This window comes from Eulemur rufifrons, chromosome 7 (genome assembly GCF_041146395.1).
Source record: "Eulemur rufifrons isolate Redbay chromosome 7, OSU_ERuf_1, whole genome shotgun sequence".
NCBI lineage: Eukaryota > Metazoa > Chordata > Mammalia > Primates > Lemuridae > Eulemur > Eulemur rufifrons.
This window is the reverse complement of record NC_090989.1, coordinates 171,184,186-171,200,027: the sequence shown is the minus strand read 5'-3', so window position 1 is coordinate 171,200,027 and position 15,842 is coordinate 171,184,186. Positions and strand designations below refer to the sequence as shown.

The window sequence follows — 15,842 nt, the reverse complement described above, 5'->3', positions numbered from 1 at the left end:
GGAGGGTGGTACGGCAGTGAGCTGGCGCCCGGGCGTGGGGGTGGGGAGGTGTACTGACCAGAGGGTTTCCCGGGCTCTGTACCTGGCTGTCCTGTAACCCTGCATGTGTCTTCCAGTGTTGCCATCATTCACCAAGATGCCTCAAGACATTGCCATCCGGACTGGCACAATGGCCCGCCTCGAGTGTGCCGCCACCGGTCACCCTAACCCCCAGATTGCCTGGCAGAAGGATGGAGGCACAGATTTCCCTGCTGCTCGTGAGCGCCGCATGCACGTCATGCCGGATGACGATGTGTTTTTCATCACCGACGTGAAAATAGATGACATGGGGGTTTACAGCTGTACCGCCCAGAATTCAGCCGGCTCCATTTCCGCCAATGCCACCCTGAGTGTCTTAGGTTCGGCTCTTGCTACACTGTGTGTGTGTGTGTCTGTCTGTCTGTCTTAAATATCATAGGTACCTAGAGGCGAAGTTGTCAAACTCTTGGAGCCTGGGGTATGTACATGTAGTGGGCTGTGTCTACTATGTTTGAAATTTTGGGCTACTTTCTAAAATTTTTCTTAAACAAGTGGTTCCATCTCTTTAAAAAAAATTGATAGCTGGTGAATTAAGAGAGTCTTCATAGGGCTTAGATATGAAACACTCCAAGAACCGCCCTCAATTGAGCAGGATGGGTGTGGTCTTGGTCAAGAATTAGGACACAGGCCTGTCACAGGACAGTTAGGGAATAATAGGGGCTTTCGTGGCCAGAAACGAGTTCGTTCTCCTTGTCAAAGCCACCCCAAGATGTTGATTTAGTCATTGTGTTAGGTTTTCTGAAAAGCTTGCCGCTCTGATAGAAGATCTCAGAGGGCATTTCGTTGCCATGTTGGATCACCCTTTGTCCAGAGGACAAGGCACAGGTGTAGTAACCAAGGCCCAGAGAGTAACTGTGCGATCTCTGCTGACTTCCTGCAGAGACCCCATCCTTGGCGGTGCCCTTGGAAGACCGCGTGGTGTCTGTGGGAGAAACGGTGGCCCTTCAGTGCAAAGCTACGGGGAGCCCCCTGCCCCGCATCACCTGGCTCAAGGGGGGCCGCCCGCTGAGCCTCACGGAGCGGCACCACTTCACCCCTGGCAACCAGCTGCTCGTCGTCCAGAACGTGGTGGCAGAGGACGCGGGCCGGTACACCTGCGAGATGTCCAACACCCTGGGCACCGAGCGAGCGCACAGCCAGCTGAGCATCTTGCCCACCCCTGGCTGCAGGAAGGATGGGACCACCGTGGGCATCTTCACCATCGCTGTGGTGTGCAGCATCGTGCTGACGTCGCTGGTGTGGGTGTGCATCATCTACCAGACCAGGAAGAAGAGCGAGGAGTACAGTGTCACCAACACAGGTCGGGCACTGCCGGCAAAGCTGATTTTCAGGGGCGGAGGGATGTTTGGGAACGAGGCTGGGTCCAGAGGCGTTGTCGAGAGCCTTTGGGAACATGGAGTCATTCTGGGTAGCTGAGGTACCATTCTGACTTTTAGGACCGTAACCTTAAATGGGAACACTCTAAAAACATCAGTGCACAATGGCCTCTGCTGTTTTCTTGCTCCTCGGTAATTCAGAGGTGTGCTAGGCGTGTGTCCTGTTGCCATGCTGGTGGGTCATTCCAGAAGCGACCTCAGTGCCATTCTCATGTTAGTCCCGTCTCCCTTCCCACCACTGTCCTCAGTCTTGTGTGCACTCAGGTATGTGACTGCCGTGCGTTCACACCTGGGGGCACAGGAAGGCTAAGCAGGTTCTGGGAGAGCCTGTCACATGCACAGCTGGTCGTTGTTGGGGAAATCCTGTTTCTGGGCCTGACAGTGAATTTCTTGTCACCATGACTCTGCTGTTTCATTGTCCTGTCTCCTTGCAGATGAAACTATCGTGCCACCAGATGTTCCAAGCTACCTTTCTTCTCAGGGGACCCTGTCTGACCGACAGGAAACCGTGGTCAGGACTGAGGGTGGACATCAGGCCAACGGGCACATTGAGAGCAACGGTAAGGCCTCAGCAACGGTGAAGCCTGAGGGCTTGTTTGGTTTTGGACCCAGTCTGTGTAAGCTCTGCAAGGTTTTAGAATCCTGTGCCCCAAGAAGTCACCGTGTTGGGCTTAGTGTCTCCCAGTCAGGACAAGGTAGCACTGCCGGGAATAACAGCTGCAAAGGACATTGCAAGGCGTGAAACCAACCCGTTCCTTGTGTGGGGGAAGCGTCTGGGTCTGCTCTGTCTTCCAGTTTCACATTAGAAAGTTCTCGCCAGGGCGAGATCCTTCCCGGCAGTGGGGGACTCTGAGCCCTCTCCCAGGGCCATAAGGTTTTTCCTTCGCAGAACTGCTCCTTTAACGTGGCTTCGAATGCCGAAAGGCCTGCCTGCCGGGGAGGGGTGGTAGAAAACACGCTCCTTGTGGGTCCTCTGGGTTAGCCTAACAATCCCACAATGTAAAGAACATTTTTAAAAGATGACTTGGTTCCAGCAGCCTTGCCCACTCCTTTCCTGAGGCTACTGTGAAGCGCTGAAGCCAAGGTTTCTAAATGTGTGCGAACCCATCGCAGGTGTCTGTCCGAGGGATGCCAGCCTCTTCCCAGAGGCCGACGCGCACGGGATTCCGTGCAGGCAGCCCAAGCTCTGTGCGGGCTACAGTAAGGAGCCATGGAAGGTGACGGAGAAGGCTGACGGGACCCCTGCTCCAAGTAAGCTGGGTGAGAGAGGCTTTCCTCGGGAAAAGTGGTTTCTTTTTGAAATTGAAATTTGGGTTGATCTAGTCACTAAATGAAAGAGGGAAAACACATTATTTATTTGTCTACGACTATCTCCAAATTTGGTATTAACCCAAAACGAGAAGCTCTGGCCGCCCTCTTCATGGCAGAACAGCGTCTCCCCTCCATAAATCTGTGGGGCGGTAGCCTGCCCTGGATCTTCCTAGACCTATGGGCAACTTAGGTAAGGAGTAGAGCGCAAACCAAATGTGGAGTATCAGTCGGTACCTTTTCACCAGAGCTCTTTGAGGCTAAATTTCTAATTGTTCAGAAGACCCTTAACACTGCATCATGCCAAACTCAAATTGGAATTTTTTTCTTTCTGCGATCAAAGTAGTACAACTACATTCTCTTGAGTTCGAAACTCACTCACTCTGGAACATGTTAAGCACCGTGTTCTCTGTGTGGGGCCGCGATGCCAGCAGCACTCATTCTCATGCACCTGTGGCTCTGTCCCTCAGAACCCAGTGGCCCGACCGTATGTAGTGACTGCAACGCTGACGTGGATGGTTACTCCGAGGAACGAGCCTTCTGCGCCCAGCCTGTGGCCAGAGACAGTACACAGCTGAGCACGCTCGGTGGCCGGGAGCCCAGTCGGAACAACCGAGAACATTCTCCGCATCAGCAGCGCAGTGGGACTGTTGAGGGGTCTTGCACCGATTACAGGGGGTCGCTGTACCCCAGTAACCACGACAGAATGCTGATGGCCTTGAAGAAAAAGCCAGTGGCATCTCTAGATGGAAAAGGTAAGGTTTTGCTGTCCTCTGAGGAGTCACCAGCAGGTGGGTTGGGAGCCACTTAAATGGCCAGGCCGGAGGGTCTGACCAGCCTCTCTTTTCTTCCAGGGGATTCTTCTTGGACTTTAGCGAGGTCGTATGAACCGGACTCCACAGACCTGCACCCCGCGTCGTCATTAACTTCGGGCCATCCAGAGCTCACGGAGGCCGCCCCGGGCTTTCCTGCCACCCCCACTGAAGCCCAGCACTTGCTTATTTCCAATGGCCACCTGCCCAAGGCATGTGACTCCGATCCTGAGTCCCCAGCACTGACAGGACTGCTCCCTGGGAAACGGAGGGTGCCATTGATGTTGGCACCGAAAAGCTAGGCTTTGTCTACCTCAGCTCTTGTTATACCAATCTCTGCGGGGAGAGAGAGGTAGGAGGGGCCGTGAGGAAGCTTGGGTTCAAGCGTCACTGATCTGTACATAGTTTTAACTTCCATGTGGAGTATCAGTCGTTCAAAGGACTTGCATCTGAAGCACAGAAATGCAAGAGGCTATTTGTGTACAAAAGGCAGAAAAAGTATTTGATACCATTGTACATAAGAGTTTTCAGAGATTTCATATATATTATATATCTTTTACAGAGGCTATTTTAATCTTTAGTGCATGGTTAACAGAAAAAATTATACAATTTTTACATTATTTTTCATATCAGGTTGCCGTTTAATTTTGGAGAGGGGTGGGGAATAGTTCTGGTGCCTTAATGCATGGCTGGAATTTGTAGAGTCTAAAACCACATTTGTTCCCAGGAGTTGGTAGGTTGGGAAGGATGGCAAGTCCTGAGATTGGTACTGCACTTCGTAGGACAGGCTTCTACCTCTGGGCAGAACTTGCGATTTCGTGTGCGCTGGAAGTAACTTCACATCAGTATTGCCTGTGTGGACGCTCGGGCAGCAGCCTCCCTAGAGCCCGGAGGTGCAGATGCCACTCACCGGTGCAGTGAGTGACTTTGATGTGTAAGTAAGTTCCTTCCTTAAGGAGTGGAATGAGGGTTGTTCACCACAAGCAACTAGTTGGAACAATTAAGCACTGCCTTTCTTCCTCCTTTGAAGCTCATTTTGTAATACAAGCAAATGTGGTCTTTCAGTATCCTTTGATTTCTGTTTGAGGCTTTCTATTAAGGTAAAGGCTGCTGGTGTTGGTACCTGTGGATTTTTTTCAATAGTGATGTTTTAGTTTTGCCAATATAATTAATATTACATTGGCCTTGGGGCCTAAAAAGGATAAAAAGTTCTCACTTTTCAGGGCTAGCTTATTTCTACTGAGAATCCAGAGCAGGCCTGTCCACGCCATTCCCTTGCACAGAAGGAACTGGGCTGGGACTGTACAAGATTTAGCCCTCACCCTGGGTTCTAGGTATATTGCACTTTCGAGACCTGTAGTTAACCATCTTGTGAGTGCCAGTGTGTGAGTCCGTACACGTTACATTGAAACAAACAAGGTCCTTAAAGTCTCGGAAAGCAAGTTCCTTTGGCTAAAAAGCTGAAGGGGGAGTATTGACAAAATGGTTACCTTTGTTAAATTTTACTGTCCGATGTCATCACTGTTCCAAAAGGTAAGCACATTTACAATTGTGTTCTCAATGGTTAACCGATTGTTACTTCCACAAAATATGTGAATTTGCTGCTTCTGAGAGGCAATGTGAAAGAGGAAGTATTACTTTTATGTACAAAGTTATTTATTTATAGAAATTTTGGTACAATGTACATTGAAAACCATGTAAAATATTGAAGTGTCTAACAAATGGCATTGAAGTGTCTTTAATAAAGGTTCATTTATAAATGTTCAGTGTATGGTTGGGGTCATTCTTCTACATATATTAACCAGCCTCTCCCCATCCCATTTAATTCCAGAGAGAGATTCCCTTACAAATGCAGGCATTCTGCCTTTAACTGATGTTTTTTTCCTCACAAAGGACAAAGTTGAGGCAAAGCAGAATCACATACTGTTGCTCCAGGGAAGACACAACACTGCAAGATTCCTGAGATTTCTTTCTGAATTCTTCTACACCTGGAGCTTGTTAGTCAAGCTCTAAAATCCCAAAGGATGGTGACCTTTCATTCCATCCCTTCTCCTTGCAACGTCGAGCTTAAAGCTCGAGGAGGCAACACTGTGCTTCCAAAGCTGGCCCAGGCCCTCCTTTCAGCCTGGGCGGAGGACAGTGGGGGGTAGTGCAGCCTCCCAACGGGGACCCCGCCATGCTCTCCTGCCTGGAGCCCGCTGGGCCCACCCAGTCACATGAGCTGCAGCTGCTTTCTCTCATATACCACATGGGTCGTTGGACACTTCACCGTAAAATAATACAATCGTGTGTTTTTATAGGTGAAATCTGAAGGTAATTAAAACCAGCAGCCTGGTTACCCAGAAAGAATGCTTGCTATGCACCTGTAGTTCATTCTTTTTAAACAAAGCTCTAACCTTACACAATAGGAATTAACCCAGGGGAGAAACACCCACATACACAACTTCTTCCCCAAGTCTCCTTCCTTTTCCCAAGCTAGCCATTCTTTTCAAATTATAACCATCTTGCCATCATCAGGTGGCAGGAAATGAAAGCTCAGATACAGATCAAATAAAAGTTCTGAAGAGCCTGGCCCCAGCATCACCAAACTTATTTATTAAGACGTTCTGAGAAAATTGTTCAAAGTACCGCCATGGATGTAGTTTCTTCTCCTGACTTCATCCCAGCCGCCATGCACCACACACAACACATTCTCAACGCCGTCATCTCGGCAGAACTGGACGTCAGCGCCGAGTCCTGCAGTTGAGAGGGCCAAACAGCTGCTCCGCAGGAAGAGGGTCCTCCCAGCAGTCCCCTTTCCTGAAAGGGAGTGTGAGACCATCTCTGCTTCAAGGAGTCCTTTTGCCAACTTCCAACAGAAAGCTGCGCGTCTGGTCATAAGCCCCCAGGAAGATGAAGCCGCCCAGACTGATGGCTGCCATGCGAGGGAAGACACCTGCAAATAACCTGGGGGGAACAGCACGAGGAAAGAGTTTAAAAATCTGTGTAAAAAAAGGTTACATTCCACAGCTTGCTCAGCTCAATACACTATGCTCATTAAGCCTCACGCAGCACTTAAAATGCGTTTTTTTCCTTTTAGAAGGGCACTAAATTACATTCCCGAGTAGGCCTGCTGAAGTTTGAGCACAGCTGTTTGCTGGCGAAATACCAAACAGCTTACTTGTGAACACTTACCATTAAGTAACGACTCTGTCCCAACAGTAGTTCTCTTTAAAACTTTCACACCATTTTTTTTCTTTGAGAGATGGTGAAACCGACTTTTAAAAAAAGGAGTCAAAGGGCCAAATCCTAGGGGGTTGGTCCAGCCAGTGAAGACACTGTTGGACAACTGTGCTGCTCTCCCCGCCCCCCACTCAGCCACTTTTGTCCTTAGAGACCCACAAATGTGATGCCACCACAAGGAATCAAACCTCCACGGCCTTGTTTTCTTTTTCCATCTAAGTAAGGGTGTGAAAGGCGAGTGGGCTCCGGCTGGGAGGGAGCAGCCTTGTCACTGCGGATTCACTTTAAACACCCTCCCCAGCTATGCACAGGCGCTGACTTGTTCAAAGATGTTCATCGTGGCATGATTAAGACTAGGAAAAGTGCACATGGCCTGCTTCCGGTTATATATACGTTATAGTACAGTATAAACACAGTGGATGACTATGCAGCTGATGAGAAGGAGGCAGTCCCTGGGTACTACCATAAAAAAATTGACAAAATCAGCTTTTTAAAAAATCAGGGCCCTGAGCTGTATGTCTAATACAACTGCACATCTGAGAACTATGGGAGGGACGTGGCCTAAACTGTGAGAAACCGCTGTCTTTGGAGAGGAGGATTCCAGGAACCGTTCCCTGCTCCCATTTCTATAACATTTGAACTTTTTTTTACCACAAGTATAGACATACCTTGGAGATACTGTGGGTTTGGTTTCAGACCACTGCAATATAGTGAATACTGCAATCAAGTGAGTCACACAAATTTTTGGGTTTCCCAGTGCATTTAAAACTAATGTTCACACTGTCCTGCAGTCTATTAAGTGTGCAACAGCATTATGTCTTAAAGAAAAGTAATGGATATTCCTTAATTTAAAACTACCATCCTGCTAAACAATGCTAACAATCATCTGAGCCTTCACAAGTCAATCTTTTTGCTGCTGGCGGAGGGTCTTGCCTTGATGTTGCCGGCTGCTGACTGATCAGGGTGGTGGCTGCTGAAGGTTGGGGTGGCTGTGGCCATTTCTTAAAATGAGACAACAATGAAGTTTGCTGCATCATTTGATAGCATTTTTCCCACAGTAGAACTACTTCCAAAATCAGAGTCAATCTTGTCAAGCCCTGCTGTTTTATCCACTAAGTTTATGGAATACTCTAAATCTTTCGTTGTTGTTTCAACAGTGTTCACAGCATCTTCACCAAAACTATATTCCATCTCAAGAAACTACTTTCCTGGTTCATCCATAAGAAGCAAGTCCTTATCTGTTCAAGTTTTATCCTGAGATTGCAGCAATTCAGTCACATCTTCAGGCTCCACTCCTAATTCTAGTTCTCTGGCTATTTCCACCACATCTTCAGTAACTTCCTCCACTGAAGTCTTGAACCCTTCAAAGTTATCCATGAGGGTTGGTAATCAACTTCTTCCAATCACTTGTTCACAATGACATTTTGACATCCTTCCATGAATTACAAATCGTAAGGGCATCTAGAATAGTCAGTTCTTTCCAGGTGTTCAATTTACTTTGCCCAGGTCCATCAGAGGATTCACTGTCTATGGCAGCTTTAGCCTTATGAAACGTACTTCTTAAATACTAAGACTTGAAAGTCAAAATTACTCAATCCATAGGCTGCAGAATGGATATTGTGTTAACAGGCATGAAAACAACATTCGTCTCCTTGTACATCTCCATCAGAGCTCTTGGGTGACCAGGTGCATCGTTAATATGCAGTGATATATATGTATTTTTTAGAGACAGGGTCTCGCTCTGTCACCCAGGGTGGAGTGCAGTAGCACCACCACAGCTCACTGCAGCCCTGAACTCCTGGGATCAAGTGATCCTCCTGCCTCAGCCTCCTGAGTAGCCAGGACTACGGACATGTACCACCATGCTAGGTTAATTTTTTAAAAAATTTTTTGTAAAGATGGGGTTCTCACTATATTGTCCAGGCTGACCCCAAATTCCTGGCCACAAGAGATCCTCCTGCCGCAGCTGCCCAAAGCAGTGGGATATATACAGGTGTGAGCCACCATGCCTGGCCAGCAATAATATTTTAAAAGGAATCTTTTTCTCTGAGCAGTAGGTCTGAACAGTGGGTTTAAAATATTCAATAAGCCATGCTACAAACATGTGCTGTCATCCAGGCTTTGTTGTTTCATTTATAGCACACAGGCAGAGTTGATTTACTGTAATTCTTGAAGGTCCTAAGATTTTCATAATGGGCAATGAGCACTGGCTTCAACTTAAGGTCACCAGCTGCATTAGCCCTATCCGCCTGTCCTTTGAGGCTTTGAAGCCAGGCATGGACTTCTCTCTGGCTAGGAATACCCCAGATGGTGTTTTCTTCCAACAGAAGACTGTTTCATCTACATTGAAAATCTGCTGTTTAGCGTAGCCACCTCCGTCAATGATCTGAGCTAGATCTTCTGGATAACGGGCTGTGGCTTCTCCATCAGCACTTGCTGCTTCACCTTGCACTTGTAGGTTCCAGAGATGGATGGCTTCTTTCCTTAATTCTCATGAGCCAACCTCTGCTAGATTCCAACTTGTCTTCTACAGCTTCCTCACCTCTCAGCCTTCACAGGATTGAAGAGAGTTAGGGTCTTGCTCTGGATTAGGCTTTGGCTTAAGGGGAATGTTGTGGCCGGTTCGATCTTCTATCCAGACCACTCAAACTTTCTCTGTATCAGCAATCAGGCTGTTCCACTTTATCATTCATGTTCCCTGGAGTAGCACTATTAATTTCTTCAAGAACTTTTCGTTTGCACTCACAAGTTGAGCAGTTGTTCGGTGCGAGAGGCCTAGCTCGACTTTCATCATGCTTCTTCTCTAAGCTTCATCATCTCTTTTGATTTAAAGCGAGAGACATGAGACTCCTCCTTTCACTTGAACACTCAGGGGCCACTGTAGGGTTATTAACTGGCCTAATTTCAATATTGCTGTGTCTCAGGGAACAGGGAGGCCTGAGGGGAGGGGAAGAGACGGGGGAAGGCAGGTCAGTGGAGCAGTCAGAACACACACAACAGTCATCAGTCAAGCTTGCTGTCTTCTATGGCTGCGGTACATGGCACCCCAAAATGATTACAGCAGTAACAGTAAAGATCACTGAGTACAGATCATCATAAAAGATGATGAAAAAATTTGAACTATTGCAAGAATTACCGCAACGTGACAGACACGAAGCAAGCACCTGCTGTTGAGAAAATGGCCCATAGACTTGCCTGGTACACAGTTGCCACCACCCTTCAATTTGTAAAAAACGTATCTGAGAAGCACAAGAACGCCAGGTATGCCTGTATTACTTTGTAAGCAGAAAAACAAAGTTACAAAATCAGAACTGCTCAGGTGCAGGAGAGAAAACTGAAATGGTCAAGTTATGCCAACGTAGCTGTGAACCCTTTAAGATACGGGAGAACCACGATCAGCGAGCTGGGTGAGAATGCGACAGGGAGGGAGTCCCCGCAGGGCGGCTCCTGCCTGGCCACCGCCTTTCTGCCCAACTGTTGGGACAGGCCAACTAGCCCCCTCTGTGGCACTCAGCACTTCTGAGCAAATGGGGAAACTAGAATAGTTTCATGGGGCCTATTTTAGTTAGCTAACTAAGGATTTAAGTGCAATAAAATACTACACATAAGATTAAGAACCCCTTTTGCTTGTCTGGAAATAACCCTGAGAATTCTACAGCAAACCAAAATACACTGGAAGGAAAAAAATGGTGTTGAGCTCAGCGTCGTGTACGTTGTTGTTGCGTGAGGTGGTTGGTGAGGGCAGAGGGTGGGAAGTTACCTCGCTGAGGCCACTGCGTCCTGGCCTGGACCACAGATGCCCCCCGGCCCTGCCCTGCGGAGGGAGGGGTGCTGCGGGAGGGCGGCGGGGGCCGGGCTGCGGGAGACATCAGCAGCCGCGGCTCTGCTCCTGCTGTCTGACTCCCAAACGCCCGAGTCCTGCTCGGCCTCTGCCCCTAACGAGCTCAGCTGCTCCTGGCAAGGGGCAGACGGAAGTAGTTTATGGTTTCGCTAGATGACAACAGAATCTACGAACATAATCACAGTCTTCACGTGGCGTCATCTGTACAGTGAGCTTCAGCTGAACGAAAGCCAAGCCTTAGCGGGGCGGGGCTGTGTTCCAGCCCGCGGCGACGATGGCATGGCGAGGTACAGCGTCCAGCGCAGCGCCGGCCACTCTGTTCCCGCAGCCGCAGCCGGTACACAGAGGGCACAGGCAAGAAACACAGAGCCAGTCGATTAACAGCAGGAAAGCAGGAAGCGGCGATCCGGCCTAAGCGGCCTTCCCACCTGCTTTCTGGCCACAGACTGAACAGGCACGCGGTGCTTTACTCAGGGGACCCAGTCTGCCCTGGAGCACGGACACACATGTCCCCAGTGTGCGCCAGAACATGGTCTTCGCCTGTGTGAACCACACAGAGAGACAAAGTGGTCACCGCTTGGATTTACCCTGAGGGACGGCACCACTCTATCCCACGGTGGGGACACGGTGTCTGCTGGGGACGGAGCCAGGAAATGGCCGCGGCTTGGGGCCTGCAAACCCGACACAGGGGGCAGGACGGGCACCTCCTGGGCTGAGGGCACCTCGCACCTCTGTTCACAACAGCTGCCCGGGTTTGGAGGCTTTGTCTTTTGTTACTGTTTTGTGGTCAAATGATTTGTTATCTTTTATCACATTAATAAGGGGGGCTAATTAAAACTGTCATTTCTTAAGTGACAACCTTTGTTCTTAGAATACTCTAAGCACCACATTGTGCAGAGTAACTAAAAAGACTACACAATCTGAGAGACTTTCAGAAGATAAGCAAAAAATCCAAAGTACTTTTTCAAGGCTGACAATGGGGACAGAGAACAGGCAGCCCTTGGCCTGTTTATGACACCCCTTCCCTTGTCCATAACCCGGGCACTGCTCAGTTTTACAACATTCACAGCGGGGACAGGGAAGATTTCTCTTCTATCTATTTGAGATGGTTCCTTCTCTACCAGCTTTTGAGGCCACGGGTTGCAGTGGACCACGCCATCCTCCCCGTCACCACGCTGTCAAGGAAGGCAGAGGGGCTGCCGCTCCATGTCAGCTCCACAGAGCTCAGGTCAACAGCAAGGTCTGACCAACACTTGCCACAGAATCGAACGTGAACTGCATCAAAACAGACGACACGGTGAACACTGGTAATTTAGCTTCATGATCTAAAAAAGCCACTGCACACAACTTCTCCATGTCTGTGGCCCAACCACTACTGGAACATGTAAGAACCTTCTACCCACTATCAGAAAAGTGGCTCTGGAGCTCACTTTTTTCTTTTGAGACAGGGTCTCACTCTGTCGCCCAGGCTGGAGTTCCGAATAGCTGGGACTACAGGTGTGTGCCACCGCACCTGGCTAATTTTTCTTTTTTTTTTTTTTTTGTAGAGACAGGGTCTCACTACACTGCTCAGGCTGGTCTTGAACTCCTGGCCTCAAGCGATCCTCCTGCCCTGGCCTCCCAAAGTGCTGGGACTACAGGTGTGTGCCACCACACCCGGCCAGAGCTCATTTTTTCCTCACACCATTTCTTTGTTCAATATGGAACTGTTTCAGAATGAATGGGCCACAGATAGGAGCAGCCAGATTCTCGTTTCCTCACTATATATTAGCTGTAGGTGGCAGGCTCACAGCACAGATGCCACCAACACCCTTCAAACCCTCTTGCTAAACATCAATAGTTATTCCTTTTAGTTAGACCCAGTCCTTGACTCAAACCATTACATCCTTCAGACACCAACATCAATCCATCGGCGTTGCCACATTCGACAAAGACATCCAACGTTACCTACTTTTCAAACTTCCAGCTGGAAACTTTAAATCGACCATAGGCTGCTCTCCTGCAAACACTCTAACTGGGGCCCAACCTACCAGCCTCACTTTCCCCAGACTCCCCGACAGCTGGAGTTAAAACTGCCAAATTCACAGAAACACTGTCAAAACAAAAGTAACAAACCCCAGAACATGTTCTACAGCATTTGAAAAGGTCACGTAGCAGAACACATATTAATATAATCAAGTAAGTGATCCCACTCAGCATGTTGATGAGGAGGTGGCACCAGCTAGGAGGCCCGAGGACCTGGCAGAGGCCCCCACCTTGCGCCCGCGCCGGCCAACCCTGGCGCTGGGCTCACCCCGACCCGCTGCGCAAGAGGTTGCTGCTTTGCTCCAGTGGGAAGATCCCTGGTTGATGATTCCTAAGAGAAAAGCCTAATTTTGCATACCTGTAACTTCCAAACGTTCAGACAGCTTTACAAGTTCATGTTGTCAAAGCAATGTTGAAATAACCTCTTGCCTAGAGAGGTTTTCAGGACATGAAGCTGGAAGTTTGAGGCACTCAGCCAACAATCCAGAGAACAGTGGTTCTCAGCTGACTCTCGGCGGAGGTGTGGTGCACCGTGGTGCGTTGAGGGTAATTTGTTACTAATGATAGTTAAAAGTACCCAAAACACAAATGCTCTCTTCTAACGTGAGCCTCACTCGCTTGCATTCCCACACTCTGTAACCAGAGCCTATTTTATCACTGCCACAGCCCAGACCCTGGCGAGGGCCACACCTATGAATGTCACCTAACATCAAGACGGGCAAGGCTGAGAAGGCCTGGCTTGGAACACTGCACGGATTAGACTCTGTGCTGTGCTATGTTCACATACACAACATCAAATGCATTCTGTACGACACAAATACAGACGCTAACCGGAACACAAGCAGAAGGAAGGAAAGGTCTTCAGCCAATGTCAGGCTAAAGGAGGAGGAGCCGGAGGAGAGGGGGAAAGGCAGTGGAGCATCCTCTTGTCCTTACCCTGTCAGCCCCTGGGACCGCCAGACCCCGTGCAGGGCGGAGAGCACGTTCCCGCTAGCGGTGCTGGAACCGGCCTGTGGGAACAGACACAGGAGACATCGGTTATCCTCGGAGCTCCGCGATGTACAGCTGGCTCTGAGACAGCCTCAGATGCCGGGGCCCGCCGCCCTCAGCCAGGACAGAGTTTCCAACAGACCGAGCAGTTTCTCGGCCATCGGGATCTGGTCTCGCTCGCCCAGAAGTGCTTACACTCACGCTCGCAGGGGGGCAGGGCTGTGGCCCGTGCCGCACCGGGAAGCTGCTTTTCAGAGCTCACCCCCATTACCGACGAACAACTGTTCACCAGGAACAAGATTGAACGCGGCATGGGGTGGCCCGAGGAGGACAGCGAGTCACCAGTGTAAACGGTACGATTATGAGACGTGCCTAAATAGCTCACGAGCACATTTAGCGGAGAGTACCCACTTAACCGAACGCACGATCAGCATCCTTAGGTTTGGTCCTGTCAACCACGTACTAGAATCTGCCCGTTTGTTCTGCTTTTCCGCAAAGATAGGACTTGTATTGTTTTGGTCCAGATGTTATACGTATGGCTTTCCTTGAAGTCTCAGTCTAGCTTTTTTTTTTTTTTTACACAATTTTTCTCCTTAACATCCTTTTTTAAAACAGTTATGACAACGGTCTTAACTCATCTGGTTAAGGCCAAGCACAACCTCATGTTGAGAGCTTACAGCTTACTTGCTGCGTGGCGTGATGCTGATTAACCTAAGCCTTAGGCTTTGTTACCAGTAAAAACAGAGTTTATTCAAAAATAGTATGACGAGACAGTGGTCCTATCAGCTCTACTTGCTTGCATGACGTAGGTGAAAATGATTTTGAAATGGTAAAATGCTCTACAGACATTGGTCAGGGTGATTACTGTGGATATTGTTCTATCAATGTCGGTTCCATTAGAGGTTCCACAGGAAGCTCAAGGTGCTATTCCAGGTACGTGCTAGACCACTTTTATTCGTGTTTATACCTGTACGTCCTAGTGCTGACAGACAAGCATCTGTTGTGCCTATACTACGTTATCTTGCCACTTACCTTTGCCAGCATGATCCTTGTCTTTGCCACATCCAGAGGCGTGGTGACTGCAGCTGCGAACCCACCTGTGCGTATGAGAATACCCGACATGCAGGTGAGACACTGTTTACTGTACATGGTAATTCTGTCATTTGCATTTTATAGTTCCTTATAGCTTTGCCAAAATCACTTCTTTATCATTATGTCTACTTGACTGATTCAAGAACAGGACGCACACACACGATCTTTATCTACACGCTTCATTTCTTTTGCAGGTGCAGAACTGCACATAAAAGAAACATAAAAAAATGCTTTAGGCCGGGCTCGGTGGCTCACGCCTGTAATCCTAGCACTCTGGGAGGCCGAGGCGGGTGGATCATTTGAGCTCAGGAGTTTGAAACCAGCCTGAGCAAGAGCGAGACCCCATCTCTACTAAAAATAGAAAGAAATTAGCTGGACAACTAAAAATATATAGAAAAAATTAGCAGGGCATGGTGGCACATGCCTGTAGTCCCAGCTACTCGGGAGGCTGAGGCAGAAGGATCGCCTGAGCCCAGGAGTTTGAGGTTGCTGTGAGCTAGGCTGATGCCACGGCACTCTAGCCAGGGTGACAGAGCAGGACTCTGCCTCAAAAAAAAAAAAAAAAAAAGAAAGAAAGAAAGAGAAAGAGAGAGAAAGAAAATGCTTTACCCACTCAGATGAAAGAAAATAAGGCTCCACAACATATATATCTTGCTCTTTCACGGACTAGCAAACCAATCTGAATGTGTATGTACATGACGTGTGTGGCCAGATAGCCACTCTTGACACGAGAAGCAGCCACTCCGGATGCTTCTGCAGCCCATGCCTTTCTTTGGGCCACTGTTCTGTAAACACTTCTATCATGTCTGCTCTACCATATAGCAAAATGGATGGAGTCACGTGTATCACTCTAGGGATTTTTGGTATAAATGGCTGGATTCTTCAGGTTAAAAGAGTAAAGCTTTCTGTATTTCACAGGCTCTGATAAGAGAGGCCAGTCACAGTGCCTGTATTTGTCAGCTCTCTTCGTCTGTTTAGAGTCAGTCTGTGTCACCAGGCATCGCACCTTACAGCTTCCTTCCCACCCCCCCGTCACATTCTTGTCATCTAAATATCATGACGGCCAAACCGTCCACAGATTTTACAAGAGTTTGTACC

The 15,842-nt window shown here is 48.6% G+C and overlaps 2 protein-coding genes across 8 annotated transcripts in view; one reads left to right on the top strand and one right to left on the bottom strand.

The window, feature by feature from the left end:
* LRIG1 (leucine rich repeats and immunoglobulin like domains 1) overlaps positions 1-5,284 on the top strand; it is a 112,192-nt gene extending 106,908 nt beyond the window's left edge. For 6 of the 7 annotated variants that reach the window (XM_069476036.1, XM_069476038.1, XM_069476040.1 and 3 more), the window contains 6 exons: positions 117-398; positions 959-1,378; positions 1,889-2,014; positions 2,568-2,714; positions 3,233-3,517; positions 3,617-5,284. In XM_069476036.1, coding sequence (XP_069332137.1) covers positions 117-398; positions 959-1,378; positions 1,889-2,014; positions 2,568-2,714; positions 3,233-3,517; positions 3,617-3,876 — 1,520 coding nt within the window. In that variant the 3' untranslated portion in view covers positions 3,877-5,284. The remainder of the gene's footprint in view (positions 1-116; positions 399-958; positions 1,379-1,888; positions 2,015-2,567; positions 2,715-3,232; positions 3,518-3,616) is intronic. The other variant, XM_069476037.1, reaches the window with a different exon arrangement.
* Positions 5,285-5,301: 17 nt separating this feature from the next.
* The window catches only part of SLC25A26 (solute carrier family 25 member 26), a 138,406-nt gene continuing 127,865 nt past the window's right edge, over positions 5,302-15,842 (bottom strand). The window contains exons 8-10 of the mRNA XM_069476043.1: positions 14,685-14,749; positions 13,599-13,672; positions 5,302-6,520 (exon numbers count right to left, since the gene is read on the bottom strand). Of these exons, the coding sequence (XP_069332144.1) occupies positions 6,403-6,520; positions 13,599-13,672; positions 14,685-14,749 (257 nt within the window). The 3' untranslated portion in view covers positions 5,302-6,402. The remainder of the gene's footprint in view (positions 6,521-13,598; positions 13,673-14,684; positions 14,750-15,842) is intronic.